Below are 19138 nucleotides of genomic sequence, written 5' to 3'. Positions count from 1 at the left end.
TGTGAGGCTGGATGCGGAGTGTTTGAAGGAGGGAGTATATTTGCCCAGGCAGACTATCATGAACTGTGTGGCCTTCCCCTCATTCAACCTCACTAAGTCTCAATTTCCTTTTTTTTTCCTAAGATATTTATTTAATTAATTAATTTATTTATTTATTTGACAGAGAGAGTGACAGAGCACAAGCAGGGGGAGCAGGAGAAGGAGAGGGAGAAGCAGGCTCTCTGCTGAGCAGGGAGCCCAATGCAGGGCTGGATCCCAGGACTCTGGGATCATGTCCTGAGCCGAAGGCAGACGCTTAACCTTCTGAGCCACTCAGGTGCCCCTAAGTCTCAGTTTCTAGAGAGGAAACAAATCATCTACCTCAAATTGGTCATGTGAGGATTCACTGCAATCATGAGTGTAAAGCCTTCGGTGCGGTGTCATGCTTTTCGGAAAAATAAGAGTTTAGAATGGTAGGAAGTTATCTGTACAAACAATCCATTTAAAGAACATTTAATGAAACTCTGTTGAGTCTACTATGGGTGGAGCACTGTGATTTTGCTTCTTTGATGTCATTCTTTTCTTCACAACCTCTCACTTGAGACAGGTAGGGCTTTGCCAAGAAGAGTAGGAAGATTCAAAGATGGTCCAGTCTGGATCAGAATCATCTGCCTTACTCCTATGGCCCCAGCAGAGGCGCCTCTAGTAACCGTCTCCATGGTAACCACACTTGGCCCAGCAGGCCAGAGCATGGGTACCTGACTAGAAAGAGATGGAAGGACTCAGGAGGCAGGTGGAAAACTAGCTGGAAGCAGGAAGCTATGTAGGAAAAGGAAAAAAGTAGTTTCCTTAATGCCTACAATTACAGGAGTAATGATGGTAATAATTCTTATTCATGGAGCACCATCCTAAGTGTTTTATGCATGTAGGTATGTATGATTGTGTTGAATGCTCACATAAGAATTATAGTACCTGTGAGGGAGGTACTACTATTTGTCCCACTTTACAGATGAAGACATTGAGGTACAAAGAGGATGGGTGTCTGCCCAAGGTCACAGGGCTGCTGCACATGTGCCAGGTTTGGAAAACGGCTTAGAAACCTACCATTAAAACTGCCCTTTCTTAGGGCATGGGAAGAGTAGTTCCTGGCATGCTAGGTCCCCAACCTCCTCTCTGTGCCAAGGATGGCTGGGAAATGTGGAAACCTGGCATCTTGACAAGCAGTCCATTGTCTGAGGTCCTGGTTTTTGGCCCTTAGCTGCATTAGATTCATCTGGGGAGCTTTAAAGGGATACCAGTGCCCAGACCCCAGCCCAGCCTGGTTATATCAGAATCTTGGTTGGGAGTTGAGCAGGTATTGCTATGTTTTAAAATGCTCTCCAGATGATTCTCATAGCCTTGAAAAAACCACAGTCTAAAGCATCTGCTCTTGAATTGGTAAAGGTGTCTAAAAGAGAGACCCAGTTTTGCAATCCTTAGTTATTTGACAGAGCAAGCTGGGAAGAAAGCTGGAATATACTGGGTGCCTATGATGTGCCAGATCCTGAATATAGATGTGGTCGCTCACTACGCCCTTATTTGGGACCTCTGAGAAGCCCAGAGGGATTAGTGAGTGGCCTTCAGGGGTCAGGATGGGGCAACTGCCCTATTCCCTCTTATGCATCAATTCCCAGGAAATGAATGTACTGAGAGCTTAAATTATGGAGGTAGACAGATGGACTGGGGACAGGTTCCTGCTTTCTCTGGGTGTATGAACTCGAGCAAGTTGCTCAATCTCAGAGGCTCAGTCTGTTTTCCCGTAAAATGGAAAATGGTGCTTTTAGAGTATGCATTTTCAGTGGGGCTATGATACCCCCAAGAGGGTGGCATGGGGGAGGGGCAAAACATTGCCTTTGTGTGTGTATAAAGCACAGAGGTATGTAAGTACACAGACATGCAGCATATCTGTGCCATTGAAATTTCATGACAGCAGCGGCGCCTGAGTGGCTCAGTTGGTTAAGCATCTGACTCCTGATTTCAGTTCAGGTCGTGACTTCAGGGTTGTGAGATCCAGACCCAAGTTGGGCCCTGCACTGGGCTTGGAGCCTGCTTGGGATTCTCTCCCTCTGCTCCTCCCCCTGCTCATCTAAGACAAGAATGGCCTAGGGACCTTCTTTCTCAGTTCCTGCCCTTGCTTGCAGCAGCTTCTGCTCCCAGCATTAAAGAAGTACCATGCCCTCAGTCCACCCCTATTAGAGTATCATTTTGCCCCTGGAGAGCAACTGAATTAAGTATAATCATTATTGAATGCCTCCTGTATGCAAAAGCATTCTATTCATTGCTAGAGATCTAGAGATGAATAATGAGAAGAAGAAAGATTCAATTTCTGATCTTGGTTCTTTTAAAAAAATTTTTTTTTTTTTTAAGATTTTATTTATTTGACAGAGAGAGATACAGCAAGAGAGGGAACACAAGCAGCGGGAGTGGGAGAGGGAGAAGCAGGCTTCCCGCTGAGCAGGGAGCCCGATGCGGGGCTCGATCCCAGGACCCTGGGACCATGACCTGAGCCGAAGGCAGACGCTTAACGACTGAGCCACCCAGGCGCCCCTTGGTTCTTTTTATAAAAAAAGATTTTATTTATTTGAGAGAGAGAGAGAGAGAGTACAAGCAGGGGGAGTGGCAGAGAACAGGGAGAGGGAGAAGCAGGCTCCCTGTTGGGCAGGGAGCCCGATGCGGGACTCGATCCCAAAACTCTGGGATCATGACCTGAGCTGAAAGCAGATGCTTCACTGACTGAGCCACCCAGGCACCCCTCGGCTCTTGGTTCTGATGAGAAAAACAGATACATAAAATGGGCATATTGCTATAACATGATATAAAAGATCCTGTGTGCAGGAAACTTGGGGAACACAAAGAGGATATTTGGACAAGTTATGGAGCTGACTCTTGTAGAATGGCTAGGATTTAACAGGGTGAGGAAGGTGGGAAGTGACTTCTGCACAGAGGGAGCAAAATGAGCAGAGAGGTGGGAGAATACAGTAGGTGTAGGCTGGCGCAGAGGTGAGTAATGCATGAGGCACAGAGTGAGGGCAGAGGCCAGAGGCGAGGCCAATGGACGGCTTAGCCATGGAGGACCTTGGGTGCTGGCATCATTTGCACTGGGGAGCTGTAGTTGTATGAGACTCAGGTAGAGGCAAGTTGGTTCTATAGTTGTGTTGGGAGGGTCCAAATCTTTTTCCAGGAATAAGTCTTGATGTGGCCTTCCACGCCCCACATTTCCAGCTGATCTTCACTCTCTGTTCCCCACTTTCTCCCTTGCTCTCTGTGCCCATCTCACTGGCTTATTTGCAATCCCCTGAATGCCACTGGACCTTTGCACATGTGGCTCTTTCTGCCTGGAGTAGGTCCTCTGTTACTTATAAGGGCATTGAATTACTGTCTTTCTCTCCGACTATACTTCAACCCAGGGACTGTGTCCATCTTTGCTCAACATTATAAACCCAGCATCTAGCATAATATAGATTCCTAGTTAATATTTGTGGAAGGGAGTAATGGATGTGGGAAGGAAGAAAGGAAGGAAAGGAAGGGAAAGGCGAAACTAGAACCCCACAAACTTTTGTATGTCTTTCCTCACTCCCAGTCCTCCCCAGTTCGGTCTGTCTTCTTGGGTCCTGCCCAGGGGCAAGGGCCAGAACCAGCCAGCATCCTAGCCATCCAGCAGGCCCTGTCATTTGAGCAGCGTGCCTTCAGTGGATGAATGCTAATCGATAATAATGAAACAATTTATGTGTCTCTCCACATTTACAAACTGTGGGAGGCACCTCCTTTGCTCTCTCCAAGCCTCAGTTACCTTATCTATAAACTGGGGTCAAAAAAGTACCTCATTCGTTGTGCAGATTAAATAAGATAATGCATGTAAAATGCTTGACACTTAGCCTCGCGTGTGGAAATTGTTCAATTCACGTTAGCTATTATCATTATCAGCTAATATGGTTATTATCACCGTAAGAATTATCTCCCAGAACAGAAAGATCAGCTTAGTTCATCAAATATTTATATGGCTTTAACAGTGTGCTCAGACCAAGGTAGATGTTGTCACCAAAGACACGCAAGAAAGTTCCTGGAAGCAATATTTTGAGAGCCCCAAACTGGAAATAGTCCCGATGCCCATCAAGAGAAATTCATTAGAGCCACATACTGGAGTACTACAGAGTGGTTAGGATTAACTGTTGTGACTCACAGACACATGGATGAATCTCACAAACATAATATCGAGTGGAAGAATCCAGACACAAAAGAACACACACTGGATGATCCCATTTTTATGAAGTGCAAACGCATGTGGAACAGACCTATGGTTTTAGAAGTCAGCATTGTGCAGCATTCAAGGAGGAAGCTGGGGATTGTGGCTCAGGAGGGAGGGGAAGGGGAAGGTTGGTAGTATTTGTATCTGGGCCTAGGTCCTGAGTATAAGGGCATGCCCACTTTATGAAAATACATCAAGTTGTACATTCTGATTTATGTGCTTTTTCTGTATCTGTATTATGCTTCTGTTAAAGGTTTACTAAACAAACAAGTCTGTTCAGTAGAGAGCTGAGGAAACAGAGGTGGGGTGAGGAAAGAAGGCCAGCAGTACAATTCTGTGCTTGCCCACAAGAACAGCTGCTTCTCCTATTCCTTCCCAAACATGACTTAGCCATTCAACTATAGGAATTTTGTCCACATCTATCCCACCAGTGTGTTAATCTGAGCCAGGCGTCATTGGTACAACACCAGACTGACTGGTTTTCTTGGCCTCTCTTCTCTCTCAAACCACTCTCTGGAACCCTGAGCTGCTGTCTTAAAAGATCCTGTTCATCTCTGTGTCCTCAGTGCTTAGTACCTGCCTAGAACATGGCTTGTGATCAAGGACAGATCTAGAATGAATGAAGTTTCCCAGCACAATCAGAGCTAGAGAGCTACGGGGGGTGCTGTGGGACAAGGGGAAGCATTTGTAGATTTGGGTGGGGAGCAGTGACCCACATTTTAATGGTCAGAGATTTCTCCAGCAGTAAACTGCCCAACCTACTCACACTCTTTCTGTTTTTGTTCACCTGTTCTGTTTTGGTTTGTTTTTTTTCCCCAGTGACCTTCAGTGACTGCAAGGGAAACAACAAGCTACACTATGAGGTCTCAAGCCCATACTTCAAGGTGAACAATGATGGCAGCTTAGTTGCCCTGAAAAACATAACTGCGGTAGGCAAGACTCTGTTCATCCACGCCCGGACTCCCCATGCAGAAGACATGGCAGAACTTGTGATTGTCGGGGGGAAAGACATCCAGGGCTCCTTGCAGGTAACACAGCTGTTTTGGATAAACTGGGTCCACAGAGGAACGTTGGGGTCTGTATGTCTTATGTGGAAAATAGTTCTTTGGTTTATTATTGGCCAAGACTTCTTTGTTGTTGCAAAGGACAACAACCCAACTCAGAAAACTATTCGGGGGAGGAGGTGGTATGTGAGCATTTATTGGCTAACGAGGCAACTATTTCAGAGTAACTCTGCCTTCAGGCATGGCAGTGTACCAGTGCCCAGTTATGACATCAGCTTTGATCCTTACCCATTTTGTGGTTCTGTTTCCCTTCTGTTGGCTTCACTTTTAGACAGTCACATCCTTCTCTGCCTTCCAATGTGGAGATCTCAGCAGCTCTACTTCATTTTCCCAGCCTGAAGTCCCCTGAGAAAGCGCCTCTTCCTGATAATGCCAACAAATGCTTGAAATCAAATCTTATTGGCTCTCATTAGATCACATGTTCATCCTTGAACTAGTCACTGTGTCCATTGGGTAGCGATGCTCTAGTTGGCTCAGTCTGAGTCACGCCTCTCATCCTGAAGCCAGGGTGGAGTCAGCCCCACCTAAGACATATGGGCGGAGAGTGAAAGATAGGTAGTTACTCAAAGTAAATCAGCATGCTGTTGTCTGAGGGTGGGAAATGGTGCTTGGGCGGGCATGATCTAGTGCCCGTTCCTTTCAAGATGCACACATATGCTGATCCTTGTACTTGTGTACATGTTTACACACTTTAAGAATGCTACCAACTGCCCTTTAGACTTCCCGACTGTGTCATCCAGAGACTTTTTGCTACCGTGGACTCACCTACCCCTCCTTCATCAAGATTTTAAAGACTGGTTTCTTGATAGAAAGGAAAGGCGCACAGCAAGACCCAGACCAAACAATTACAATAATAATGGTGTGTTCCCAGCTGGGTGTGGATAGCTTTTGCTCCTGCTTGATGGTCTGCTCTTACCCAATTTCTCAAAGCCTTGATTTTTGCTGCCTTTCTCCATCTGCCACACTCCCCATAACCTTGCTTTATCTGCGAATTTTTGTTCAGCGGTGGAGGGTCGGGGGTTGGTACGAACACCGATTCTACAGCTGGGGAGCAGAGACAGAGACTGTCTGTGTGATCTTGAAAGAATCATCAAACTCCTTTATCTGCAGACTGGAGGGGTGAAACATTCTGGGATGGCTAAGAAGTGGCATGTGCATTGCCCCATTCTGTCACCATACTCATGGCAGATATGGCTAATTGTCCCCAGCTTGACCTGAGTATCTTTCCCAATACAGTGCTCTGGAGCTACTATCCATTGATCATTCAGAGATGTTTCCAGGGATGGAATATATTTGTCATCCCTAGACCGGACAGACTCCACAATTCCCCTTCATATCTGTGAATCTGTGAGTTAAGGGTAGATAGCAAGCTAAAGATGAATCCACAGTGTGCCACCGATATTTTCAAAGAAAACAGGATATTGATGGATATGTCCAGTGTGGCAACCCACTGGCACCACAGGAGCAAGCTTTTCTCTTACTTAACCATTTCACAGCATCTCACTAACTTGCGATATAAATGACTTGCTAAATATCTAAAGTAACAAAATTGCTGGGATGTGCAGCACAAAGTGCTTCTTAGGAACAAGCAAATGGCACAGAAACTCACATAAGGGGGTTTGCATGTGGGATGGGATGTATTTAGACAGACATTGTTCATCGTGATGAAAGGCTCCTCTTGAAATCCAGAAAAGACAGTGTCATCCTGCTTAGCTTAAAGCAGAACAGAGGGAATTCTGGGCACTTCCCAGGACAGACTCCACCTTGATAGGCTCTGAGACCTGGGGTTCAGAACGAAGAGACTCCGTCTTGAAGAACTGGCCTCTTGAGTCCCAGAGAGACACCCTCCTGGAGGCCAGGCCCCTCAGAGCCGTTTCTCACTCGCCTTTGTCTGAGCCCATTGTCCACAAAGCCTGGCTGCCATCGGCAGCTTCTTATAAAGCCTGGTGGAGGCCGTGGCACCGTGCACTTTGCCGGACCCCAGCAGAACGGGGCATTCCCCTCCTACCTCCAGTGATTTCATGAGGTTTGAAAATAGGCCTCGTGAAGCTGCCCAGATGTGTCTGTAATAAAAAGTCCAAAAAAATTAAAAAGAAAAAAAAAGATAGGAAAACAATATAGCTAGCCAAAGAATTCTTCCAAGGAGAACACCGGCCTTAAGAGATACTCATTCGGTATTTTGAGGCCCTCCTATGTGCAGCCGAGGGGCCAGCTGCTAGAGAGGGGAAGCCCTGAGCCCTCAGTCAGCCCCGCTCCTGGGCGGGGAGGGAAAACGATCGAGTATGTTGAAACAGCCCTAAGCAGGGCACCAAGGCCGACTCTCTCCTGTGCCTTTTAGAGAGCAGATCGGGCAGTGGAAGCTGGGCTGGTAACAGAGCCAGCATGTTCGCGGCCCTCATGGGCCCCAAATGCTGACTCATTAAATCTCCCCCACCGCCTATGAGGCATGTGCTACTGTGCTCTCTTTACAGATGGGGGAAACTGAGGACTTAGAGGTGAGTGAGAAATTATATTATTTAGTGGGACTCTCTCAAGGGTGTACATCTCAGTCTGTGCTTTGTGTCTGTTGTTTTTAACCCTCACAACCCTCCCCCGTGGGGCTGCTGACTTCACCCCTTCCTCCAGATGTGAAAAGTTGGCCAAGATCCCCTAGCTTGAAATTGGCAGAAATGAGATTGAGATCTGGCCTCTCCGTACAAACATTCACTCTCTTTCCCACCCATGGGTCAAGAGATGAGGGCACGAGTCAGAGCAATACAGTAGCAATGGAAGAAACCAACAAATGGCAGGTGTGGTTTGAAGGAGGAAAGAGCCAGGATTTAGCATTTGGGTGACTCCAAGCTGTGCAGGCTAGGAGGATGGAGGTGGATTGGACCAGTCAGAAAAGGGGTGGTTGGGAAAGGCGCTTGCTTAGTCAGGCTTGGATGTTGAGTTGGTGGCTCATGGGGACATCTTGGTAGAGATGACAGAAAATATGGGACTAGATCTTAGGGTAAACACTTAGGGGAAGAACAGTATAGTGATAAGGCTTTGGCTTTGGTGTTGAACTTAAGTGGGTTCAAATTTCTCCTCCACCACCTATGACCTGTGACTTTGGACAAGCTACCCAACTCCCTAAACCTCAACATCCTTATCTATGAGACAGGGGTAAGAATAATCTGCGTCACAGAATCATTCTGTTGGGCACAGCCCAGAACACCAGGTGACCCAGCCTAACAATGGTATCATATTGGAACCTCTAGAGAAAGAATAGCTACTGGGGGTTAAGTGATCTCACCGAGGCCAGGAGACAGAAGGCGGAGATTAAGGGAAGGAGGAGAAAGTGAAGCCAGAAAGCCTAAACCTGTGAAGTCTATTTGTTAATAGCTTAATTATAGACTCCCAAGCTGTCTCCGCATTTTGAGTGGGCTGCCCAGAAGCTAGGACCTCTCTATATGGACAGTGTAAGATCACCTTAGACTGGAGAGGGCAGAGGAGCAGCTTAGTCCCTCATGTTTTGACAGGGGAGGTAGGATTGGTATGGAAGGGCCAAGGCATACCATGCTTACAGGAGGGGTTTCTAGCCTGGGGAAGGTAATGATGAACTGCGCTCATGAAAGTATGTCTGCACAGACCGTAGCTTGTCCGCACTGAGTCTGCTATCCCTCACTGCCTGACAACAGTGAATGGGAAGACAGCCTAGTGCTCGCTTTTATTTGTTTATTTTTACTTTGGATAGGGGGCTCCAGCGGTTTACATGGGCAAGCTCCGTTTCATTCCTTATGCATCTTAGGTAGAGACGTCTTTACCCGCTGTGCAAATGGGACTCATCAACCTCAATTTCACGTCTAGCACTAAAAAAAATTTTTTTTAAGCCACCTTTTTATTTATTTTTTTCTTTCTGACTTAAGAAGTTGTAGCTTCTGTGACTGTAGATTATAGCAAGGAATACTGACATCAATTACAGCACTGGAGGAAGTCAGGCTGGGAGGTAAGAACATCAGGGAGCTTGTAGAAATTTATTTTGAATTCCAGTTTGAGAACTAAAAGAGACTGTGCCCACCAGCTTCATCTTGAAATGTGGGCATTCACACTCTAAGCAGCTGTAGAATTTAGGTACCCATGACCTGGACAGCTGGGTCCTCAAGAACAGAGCAGGAGATGCACAATGCAACGGGAGGTAGGGGTGTGGGAGCCTGCAGGCTGCAGGCTTGGATCCAGTTCTCACACTGGGGCTGTGTCTTAAATGCAAATCTGATCACTTTACTCCTTGCTTAATGGGACCTTGCTAGCTCATCAGCCCACCTGGCCCCTAGGATAATATTCTGTCGCCTTCAAAGGTGTCTGAAAGGGCCCTTCACTGTTGAGCCTGGCTGGTCTCTGCAGCCTTCCCTCCAGTCTGGTTCCTTTCATCTCTAAGTGGCTTGACCTGCTGAAATGCTTGACCTCCAAGAGCTTTCCCTGCTCCCTGTCCAAAGGAGGGTCTCCCTTGGTAGCAATGGTTCTGCTCCTTCGTGCCCTTCTTCTCAGTTTGTAAGTTATGCATTTATTTCAGGTGTTTAAAGTCTGGCTCCCTGATAAGACTATATAAGCTCCCTGGAGGCAGAAATATAGTGTTTCCTTCCTATTTCCTTCCTCCCTCCCTTCCTTTCTTCCTTCCTTACTTCATTCTTTTCCGATGTGTCCATGGCTGTATCCCTAGGACTCTGTACAGTGCCTGACATGCAGTTGGTATTCATTGACTGTCTTTTGAATAAACGCCTGAGTAGAATGCATGACACCTTCACACCACTCCCTGCACTGAACTCTGGGCTCCTCACTCCAATACCAAACCACTGTGGTTTCTTGAACAGGCCAAGCTATAGCCCCAGCTGGTGGCGGCCCCCTCGCTATGGCCCCACCGGCCCCATGGCCAGCACCAATTGACCTGGCTAGCTCCTTTGATACTTCTGGGCCCGCCAAGATTTCCCTTCCTTAGGGACACCTCTCTGACTGTTTCCCCCAGGTCATTAAGTGTTTTTTTCCTCCATGTTCCTCATAGAACCCCGCCTGGCTCCCCGATCACAGCACTAAATTTTAACTGCCTGATTGAATTCGTGCTACCTCCCATCTCCGTTCTGAACTCCTGAACTCAGGGACCATGATGCCTTGATTCCCAGTGCTGCACTTACCACCTCTGTTCCAGTTCCCTCACCTGTAAAATGGGTTCACAACAGAATCGACTTCATAGAGATGTCGTGAGGATTAAATGAGTGAATATATACAAAGCGTTTAGAGCAGTGGCCGGCACAGAGTGAGTGCCATGAATATGCCAGTTAGTCCTCATCGCTGTATCATCCAAGCCAGACTATAATAAATGCTCAGCAAAGGAGCCTGGCAAATCGAGACAACCCAGCCCTCCCTCCCCTGCCCATCATGACCAAATTCTATCTGGTCTACCACCTGTAGGGTATTGAGAATTCCACGTGAACTGAAATCATTACCATTTCACTCCTCAGGTGTCCACTGGGTGTGAAACACTGACTAATCTTCCAGGACTCTCAGTTTCTATGGGTCTGCTTAATAAACACCAAGAGACTCGGCAGTATTTAGAAGTTAATTATGAAGCATTTACGCTTGTTCACTAGAAGTCAATATGTGGTGTTCTTAGTAAAAGGAAACTGGTCTCTGAATGAAGTTGTTTTATTAAATGCAAAAAAAAATTTCCTCCCCCTTTTTTGCCATTTAAAACATTCCCCCCCTCCAAATAGAATGAATAGAGAAAGTTATGACAGACACTGAAAAAGATAAATGTAAGGCTTGCTTATCTTGGTGGATCACCATCACTGTAAACTCTTCATTTAAATGACATAAATTTGGCTCCTAATCCAATTTCAAGAACGAGGATGCAAATAGTTCCAGAAAGATAAAATAAAAGGAGCAATCAGAAGAAGGAACAACTTGGGAGGAAACAGTTGTTTTTGTTTCTAAAACATGCCATTGACTGCTCAGCTGCCGATGTTAATATGGCTGCTAAATCTGTATCTTGGCCCTGGTGAACCCCCTGTCTGGAGTCTCGGGTTCCATGTGTTGAGTACCTTGAGGGATTGTGGGTCTGGGGGCCCCAAAGCAGCAGCTGGGTAGCTACTGACCCTGCACATGTGCGTGCTCTGTGACATTTAGCTGAGCTGTGCATGATATGCACGGGGACCTGGAATCACCCCAAGTTGGGATCTAATCACACATTTAATACTTGCCATTCGGGTGGTACTGAAAAGTACCCTAACTCTTTTGAGGTACAGTTTTCTCATCTGTGAAGCAGTGGCTATCTGTATTCCCAGCCTTGTCTAGATGCCAGCATGGGGTATACAAAAAATTTTTTTTTACTATCCTGCCTATCCCAGTGCTAACAGAGGGTCTCAGTCACAGACTGGTGACAACTGAAGTATACAGTGAGTTGCTGTCACCTCGTATATTCCTTCACCATCTTTCCCGATCTCACACGTTCTAGACAAAAATATTTTTGCACATGTGTTACTGAGATGAACTCCGATTTTTATCACCTCTGAGCCAACCGTTTGAATCCTGTTTGCTTGGGCCATTATACCATCCAACCTCCCAGGCCCCTGTTATGCCGCACACAGGGAACTTGACTTCGTTTGTTCAAAGCATCCCTGAGAATGTGAGCCACCAGCTTATGGTAACTGCCTTGTTCTAAGATCTTATCACATAGACTGGGAGTGGCTTGGAGTCTGTCAACCTGGTCAGTGGTATCGATCTCGCTCTCAAGAAATATGTATTAAAACCATTGCAGTGGAGAACCACTCTGGGCACTTATAGTGGCCGTAAAGAAATGAGGAATTAAAGCTGCGGATGGGCTCCGATTTAACACGTGTGATAACTTCAGAACGCTGCGAAAGATCACTCTGCGTGGCAAAAACCTCCCCAGTTACTATTAGGGGAGTGTCCATTTAACTGTCACCCAAGTTAGGGAAAATATATAGTGTGAAAATTATGGTACAGATACAAGAATTGGGCCTAGAGTAAGGTATTAGGCTGTTACATTTTGACACATGCCTAAATTGTTCTGTTTATGATTCTTAGCTCCGGGATACTATTCAAATACAGATAAAAAGACATCCTTTGATTCATTAATTTAAGCATATAACAGATTGCTCTGTGGATCAGAACAAGAAAACTGTATACTGAAGATTAATTTTAATTGAAATGCTTGGGGAAAAATAACTGATCCCACAAAAAGTCTACATTACTAAAAACAGCCTCCTATTGGCTTGTGAAAACTCAGGATTTCATGTTGTGCGGCCGTGTGGTCCAACAGAAAAATCATGTGAGCCACACACGTAATTTTAAGTTTCCTTATAGTAACACATATATACACACGCCCAATATGTCCGTACAGGGTTAAATTTCATAAACATAGACTGTGTGTGTGCATGTGCTCACACGCACAAGTTTAACCCACATATATATAAATATATATATATATAACCCAATATATAATATATAATTTCTTTAAGATATTATCATGTCAACAAATAACCAATTTTTACGTTATTTATGAAATTTTTATATTTTCCTATTTATACTCAGTCTTTGGAATTCGGTGTACGTGTTCTAGTTACAGCACATCTTAACGTAGATTAGCTAGATTTTAAGTGTTTAATAGCCACAGGCGGCAAATGTCTTCCAGTGGGACAGGGCTTCATGTATTTTGAAAGGGGGAGGGAAAGAGTCCTCTGCTGAGTGCCTACCATATTTAGGGCATGGCCTTAGATGCTCTCACTCATACATCTGTTTCCCTGATCCTCATAACCAACCTGGGCCGTTGGTGATCTGGTTCCTTCCCTGCAGGTGTGGAAGGAGCCCGGGTGCAGACAGGTTGACTGCTTTAGCTAACGTCAGCATTTGCAGCAAGCGCCAGAACTGGGAGCTGGGCCTGGGCTTTCTGATTTTCTGTAGTCACGTCTATTTTGGTAATACTGACATTTACAGCAGAACTGGTGCTTTTCTATTCTCCTGTAAAGACGATGAAATGACATAGAAAAATTAAAAAGTGGTTAGAGCTGAGCAAACTCCTGAAGAAATTTTAGGTAGGTAGACAAGTCCTGTATTGTCATGACACTTTTTAAAAACTTTCCTCATGAATAGAATCTCTGGAGAAAGAAGCTTATGGAAACAGCACAAGGTTTCCCAAATGTTTAATGTCTCCTTGGCTGCAAGTTCCTGTTATTTGAGAATTTATCTCATTCACCTTCATGGTCCTAGAGTCTGGGGAAAATGCCTTACATTTATGTGTGTGTGTGTGTGTATATATATATATATACACACACACACACACACATATATATGTATGTATATATATATATACACACACACATATATATGTATGTATATATATATTAAAGATTTTATTCATTTATTTGACAGAGAGAGACACAGCGAGAGAGGGAACACAAGCAGGGAGGGAGAGGGAGAAGCAGAACTCCCTGTGGAACAGGGAGCCTGATGCGGGGCTCGATCCCAGGACCCTGGGATCATGACCTGAGCCAAAAGCAGATGCTTAACGACAGAGCCATCCAGGTGCCCCACATTTGTATTTTTTTAATTATGATTTAAGACGTTGTTTTCATACGCATCCTATAGATGTGATCCTCACAACAGTGGCTTGAAGCAGATGGTGTTATTGGTGTTTTATGAGTCAGGAAACTGAGACTCTAAGAAGCCGGAGGGTAGGTCTGAGGTCCAAGAGCTGGTCAAGCAGCACCCTCAGTATTCCAATCTGCAGTGAATCCCTGGGTCCAGTGTTCTTTTTTTTTTTTTTTTTAAGATTTTATTTATTTATTTGAGAGAGAGCATGAGGGGGAGAGGGTCAGAGGGAGAAGCAGACTCTCTGCAGAGCAGGGAGCCCGATGCGGGACTCAATCCAGGGACTCCAGGATCATGACCTGAGCCGAAGGCAGTCGCTTAACCAACTGAGCCACCCAGGCGCCCTGGGTCCAGTGTTCTAACCACAGCTTGCTTTCCAATAGCTGCTGGGGCCTTTGCAAGTAAGAGCAATAGAGCATCATCAGAGACAGATTTTCACCTGGTATCTTGGATGGAATAAGATACTATGCTGGAATGCACATTTCTCTGGGCTCTCTAATATGCTTCTAACCCCCTATCTTTTCTTACTACCATAAATCAAGTATGAGTGTATTCTTAAGTGTAAATATTGGGGTGATCCTCTTTTCAAACCCTCCTCTTACCTGGCATGTGGAGATCCTTGGTCACCATGGCATTGTCAGCGTGGCTGCTCTCATCAGAGATGAAATGGCAGAGGAAAACTAAAAGTGAATAGAAATATTTTTCACAAGTGCAAAAGTGAGGGATGCCTGGGTGGCTCAGTCGGTTAAGTGTCTGCCTTTGGCTTAGGTCATGATCCCGGGGTCATGGTGCCCCATGTCGGGCTCCTTGCTCAGCGGGGAGTCTGCTTCTCCCTCTCTCTCTGCAGCCCCCCACTCATGCTCTCTCTCTCTCTCTCAAATAAATAAAATATTTAAAATAAATAAATAAATAAATAAATAAATAAATAATAAAAGTAAAAATGCAAAACCGAGTGAGAATCCTGAGGAAATCTTAGGTAGGTGGACAAGCCACATATTGTTATGATGCTTTTTAAAAACTTTCCTTGTGAATAGAACCTTTGGAAACAGAACCTAATAGGAAAAGCAAGATTTCCAAATGTAAATGCCTTTAGGCCACTCTGTGAGAGTCTTGTTCTCATTTCTGATCAAAACAAACAAAAACTCCACACAGCTTTTGATACAGACATTGATAGTCTCCATTTAGTTCTTTGGTCTCAATACTCAAAATTTAGGTAGCAAAGAAACAGGGAGAAGAAGACACACTATTCATTCCGTCCTTTTTCCCCAGCACTTGGGTCAGTCAGATGATAGGGTCTTCACCCAAACTTTTAAGAAGCCTGAGCATTTGGAAAAAATATCAAAGTGTGTCAAGGGGTCACACAAATAGGAAGTATTTTCCACCTGTGCCCACAATCTAATCTCATCAGAGTTTGTCTTTATCCTGGATCCTGTTAACAGAAATAGAACCCCCAGTTCTCTCCCCCCTGGGGGTGCTACCACCACAACAACAAGAGTACCAATATCCTCCTGGAGTCCAGGCAGGGCTGGATATTTTCATTTGCTGACCTGCTTCTGTCTGTCTTAATAAGGCAAGAGATAGCAACAATCATAAAGCAAACATTATGTGTGTGTGGCCATCCAAGAATGATGACTTTTTTATTTAAAAAAAAAAAATAGATTTTTGTTAACACCTGCTCTTCTTTCTCTATCATGCAAAAAAAAAAAAAAAAAAAAAAAAGATAAAGTCTCAAAAAAAAAAGTACTTTAAGTAATACCCCATATACAGTCTCAGACTTTGACATATCTGTGGGCTCACACATAGGAGAGAAAATTCACGTACTGACAAAGATGGCATCTTAACGCTCTTGGCAAGTCTCAGTCTCCAGACTGGTGAATATGGCCAGTTGGGGAGCCTTTAAACAAAGAAAGAGAGAAAGAGCTTCCCTACAGAATGGAGTAAGACAAACATTCCAGGGCTGCCCAAGGCCAAAAGGGCTTAAAAAATTTGAGACCATCATTCAAGCAAATTCTAAAATACCCTCCATGAATGAGAGGCAGCCTTCATTTGGACTGAGCTTACTGCTCTGACCCCATTGACCCCAGTGATTTCCCTCTAGCCTTCTTATAATTCAGAAGGGGCAACGTGGGATCTTCCCTTCTGTTCATTGTCTCCTCCACCAGTAAGAGGGAACTGGCCCTGAGATCCAAGAGGGGGTTCTTCCTTCCCCTGATGTCTACACAGTTTCTCCTGCCTCCCAGCTCTTTATGGAAATCAGATAGTCCCTCCAATTTTCCATCTTTTTGCAGCAAATCCTTTTGACAAAAGGTGTGCATTGTCAACCAACCCCCCAATATGTCAGGAAAATTGGGCTTCTGTTGACAGCAACTTTTTACAACTCCTTTCCTTTGAAGTTACAAAGTTATAAACAGTGGTAGTTCTCCAAGAGACCCATGGAATGGTGTGAATAACCTAACCAGGCTTTTTCTGAATACTGCCCCCTGCCCAGCGCTCTCACCAGATGTCTGACTGCCACTATTTTTTTTGTTCAAGCTGGTGCTAGGAGATTTAAGACAGCAAATCAGGATGCATTGTTTTCTTCCTTTCACTGTCCATTCTCACAAATCCCAGTTAACACACATAATTGAGGGTCGACTGCTTTTTTATTCCAAGTTTCTTATTCAATTTGGAGCTTGTTAGCAAAGCCTAAGCCCTAAGAGCATGACCATCATTCTTTTTGCCTTGTTTTCTTATGATTTCCTCTTTCATTCAGACCTTTGGGTAACATTTTCTCTAAAGAAGCAAAAAAGAAAGTTACGAAAGAAGATCCAGAAACTGAATCAAAGAAAAATCAATGAAAATAATAATAATAGTAATTATTAGTAATAATAGTATTTAATTATTATTATTATTACCCCCCATTTTTTTTTCAAATTCTGTATAAGTCTTACTATTTTGGTGTTGGTTTATAAGGTAAAATAAAATTATATTCTCCATAAGGATAGAAGCTCTAACTGACTTGCCCAATGCTATGAATCTAGCACTTACCATAATACCTGGCACTGAATACACTCTTATTGAATGAGTAAAAAATGCCAGAAATGGAATGGATATTGATGTTAATAATGCTGATCATAGCCAGTGTTTACATAGCTCTAACTTGGTGCCAGGCACCACTCTCAGTGCATTTCTTAAGTCATTTAATCTTTACAGAAACTCTATGAAATAGATACTATTATCTTCATTTTACAGATGAATAAAGTAAGACTTGGAAAAGACCTTAACTTGCCCATAGTCTTACAACTAGAATATTTTGGGGCCATGCTTTGTGCTCAGACTATTCAAAAAAGCATTTAATGGGCGCCTGGGTGGCTCAGTTGGTTGAGTGACTGCCTTCGGCTCAGGTCATGATCCTGGAGTCCCGGGATCGAGTCCCACATCGGGCTCCCTGCTCGGCAGGGAGTCTGCTTCTCCCTCTGACCCTCCCCCCTCTCATGTGCTCTTTCTCTCTCATTCTCTCTCTCAAATAAATAAATAAAATCTTTAAAAAAAAAACAAAAAAAACAAAAAAAAACAAAAAAAAAGCATTTAACGAAACATCTTACACCTTTTTTGTCAAGTTATAGAAATATGAACTGAATATTATTACCAAATATTAGTAAAGTAAATTCAGATTGGTTGAAGAGCTGCAACCAAAAGTTCTAAAAAATAATCCAGTCAGCCAAGAGAATGGTTTCTGTGCATGCAGTCAATGGCCCTAGCTGATTGAGTTCATCCCCTGTGATGGAAATAAATGAAGACATGTGTTTTAGTTTGTAAATCTCACAGCTCTGGGATCCCAACTGGATGATAGATGCAAGATTCAAAAACAACTCAAGTATCTGTAAGGATGGGCTGAAATTAGTAAGGCAATATCAATAGGTATAGATGTGAAGCCCCACTAATAGGCAAACAGATTTCTAGAAGACAGGATAGGCGTGAGGTGGAAAGGACTTGGTTGATGAGGCATTCACTCTTATGGAGCCAAAGCAACTCCCTCTCTGCAGATTCCTACCTTTATTGCTACTCTGCAATTATTCACCTTTAATTTATTGCTCATCACCTTGAGCACAACTCCAAGATTTTCTGATTTGTCTTAAGCAATAAGCCCTACCCCACTGCCTACAATTTCCTGCAGCTGGCCTTGCCTTTCTCTCTATATCAGGTTTCTACCCTCCAACCTGAGCTTTCCCTATCGTTCTTCCATCTCTACCTACTGCCTTCCCTCACAGAGGGAGACAGACTTTCCCTCTTTTTGACACATCCCTTCACTTGTGCTCTTGAAGTCGCTCCTTTGTGCTTCTATTTTCATCACATGCTGCCTTTTCTCTGCTATCCTATCCATTGTTTCCTCCTCTCTGAATCCTCCCCATCTTCAAACATTCTCAAATCTCCCCAGACTGAGCAAATTTCCCCCAAGCCATTGCACCTCTTATCACTGCCCCGCCCTTCACCAGTCTTCTTCAAAGCATAGTCTTCACTCAACCTCTCTACTTCATCGCAAGTTCACACCTCTGTGCTCCAGAATGGGGCTCCTACCCTCAACATTTTGGGGAGATTGTTCTCTCTGGAAGGTTGTAGAAACTGAGCGGCAGATTTCCTGAAACTTCTTCTTAGTCCTAAGCCCACTTGAATTCTCTGAAGCATTTGGCACCTTATTTTTTATTTTTTAAAAGTTTTATTTCATTGAAGTGAAATTCATTTAACACAAAATTAACCATTTTGAGTGAACATATTAATGACATATAATAATTCATGGTGTTGTGCAACCACCACCTCCATCTACCTCCAAAATACTTAATCATTCCTCAAAAAAACTCTTACTCATTAAGTACTTGATCCTCACACCTACCACCCTCCTGCAGTCCCTGCGACTGCTAATCTGCATTTTGTTTCTGAGAATTTGCCTGTTCTGGCTATTTCACATAAATGGAATCATACAATATGATGACTGGCTTCTTCCACTTAGCATAGTGTCTTCAAGCTTCATCCACATTGTAGCTTTGTCAGGGCTTCACTGGTTTTCTTTATGGCTGAGTAATATTACTTTGTTCATAAGTTGTTTATCCATTCATCCGCTGATGACCATTTGGGCCGTTTCTACCTTTTGGCTGTTGTGAATATTGCTGCTCTGAACATTCATGCGCAGTGTTTGTTGAAGTACTGG

At 44.2% G+C, this 19138-nt stretch overlaps 1 protein-coding gene across 6 annotated transcripts in view; it reads left to right on the top strand.

Annotated features, from left to right (window-relative positions):
* Positions 1-19138, top strand: part of CDH13 (cadherin 13) — a 1404901-nt gene that overhangs the window by 763135 nt on the left and 622628 nt on the right. For all 6 annotated transcript variants that reach the window (XM_035024712.1, XM_035024708.1, XM_035024709.1 and 3 more), the window contains one exon: positions 5084-5292. In XM_035024712.1, the coding sequence (XP_034880603.1) occupies positions 5084-5292 (209 nt within the window). The remainder of the gene's footprint in view (positions 1-5083; positions 5293-19138) is intronic.

Source organism: Mirounga leonina, unplaced genomic scaffold (genome assembly GCF_011800145.1).
Source record: "Mirounga leonina isolate KUSES-001 unplaced genomic scaffold, KU_Mleo_1.0 Mir_180, whole genome shotgun sequence".
In the NCBI taxonomy this organism is placed as follows: Eukaryota; Metazoa; Chordata; class Mammalia; order Carnivora; family Phocidae; genus Mirounga; species Mirounga leonina.
Note: the sequence above shows the minus strand (reverse complement) of the source record. Positions and strands in the feature narration are given on the sequence as shown.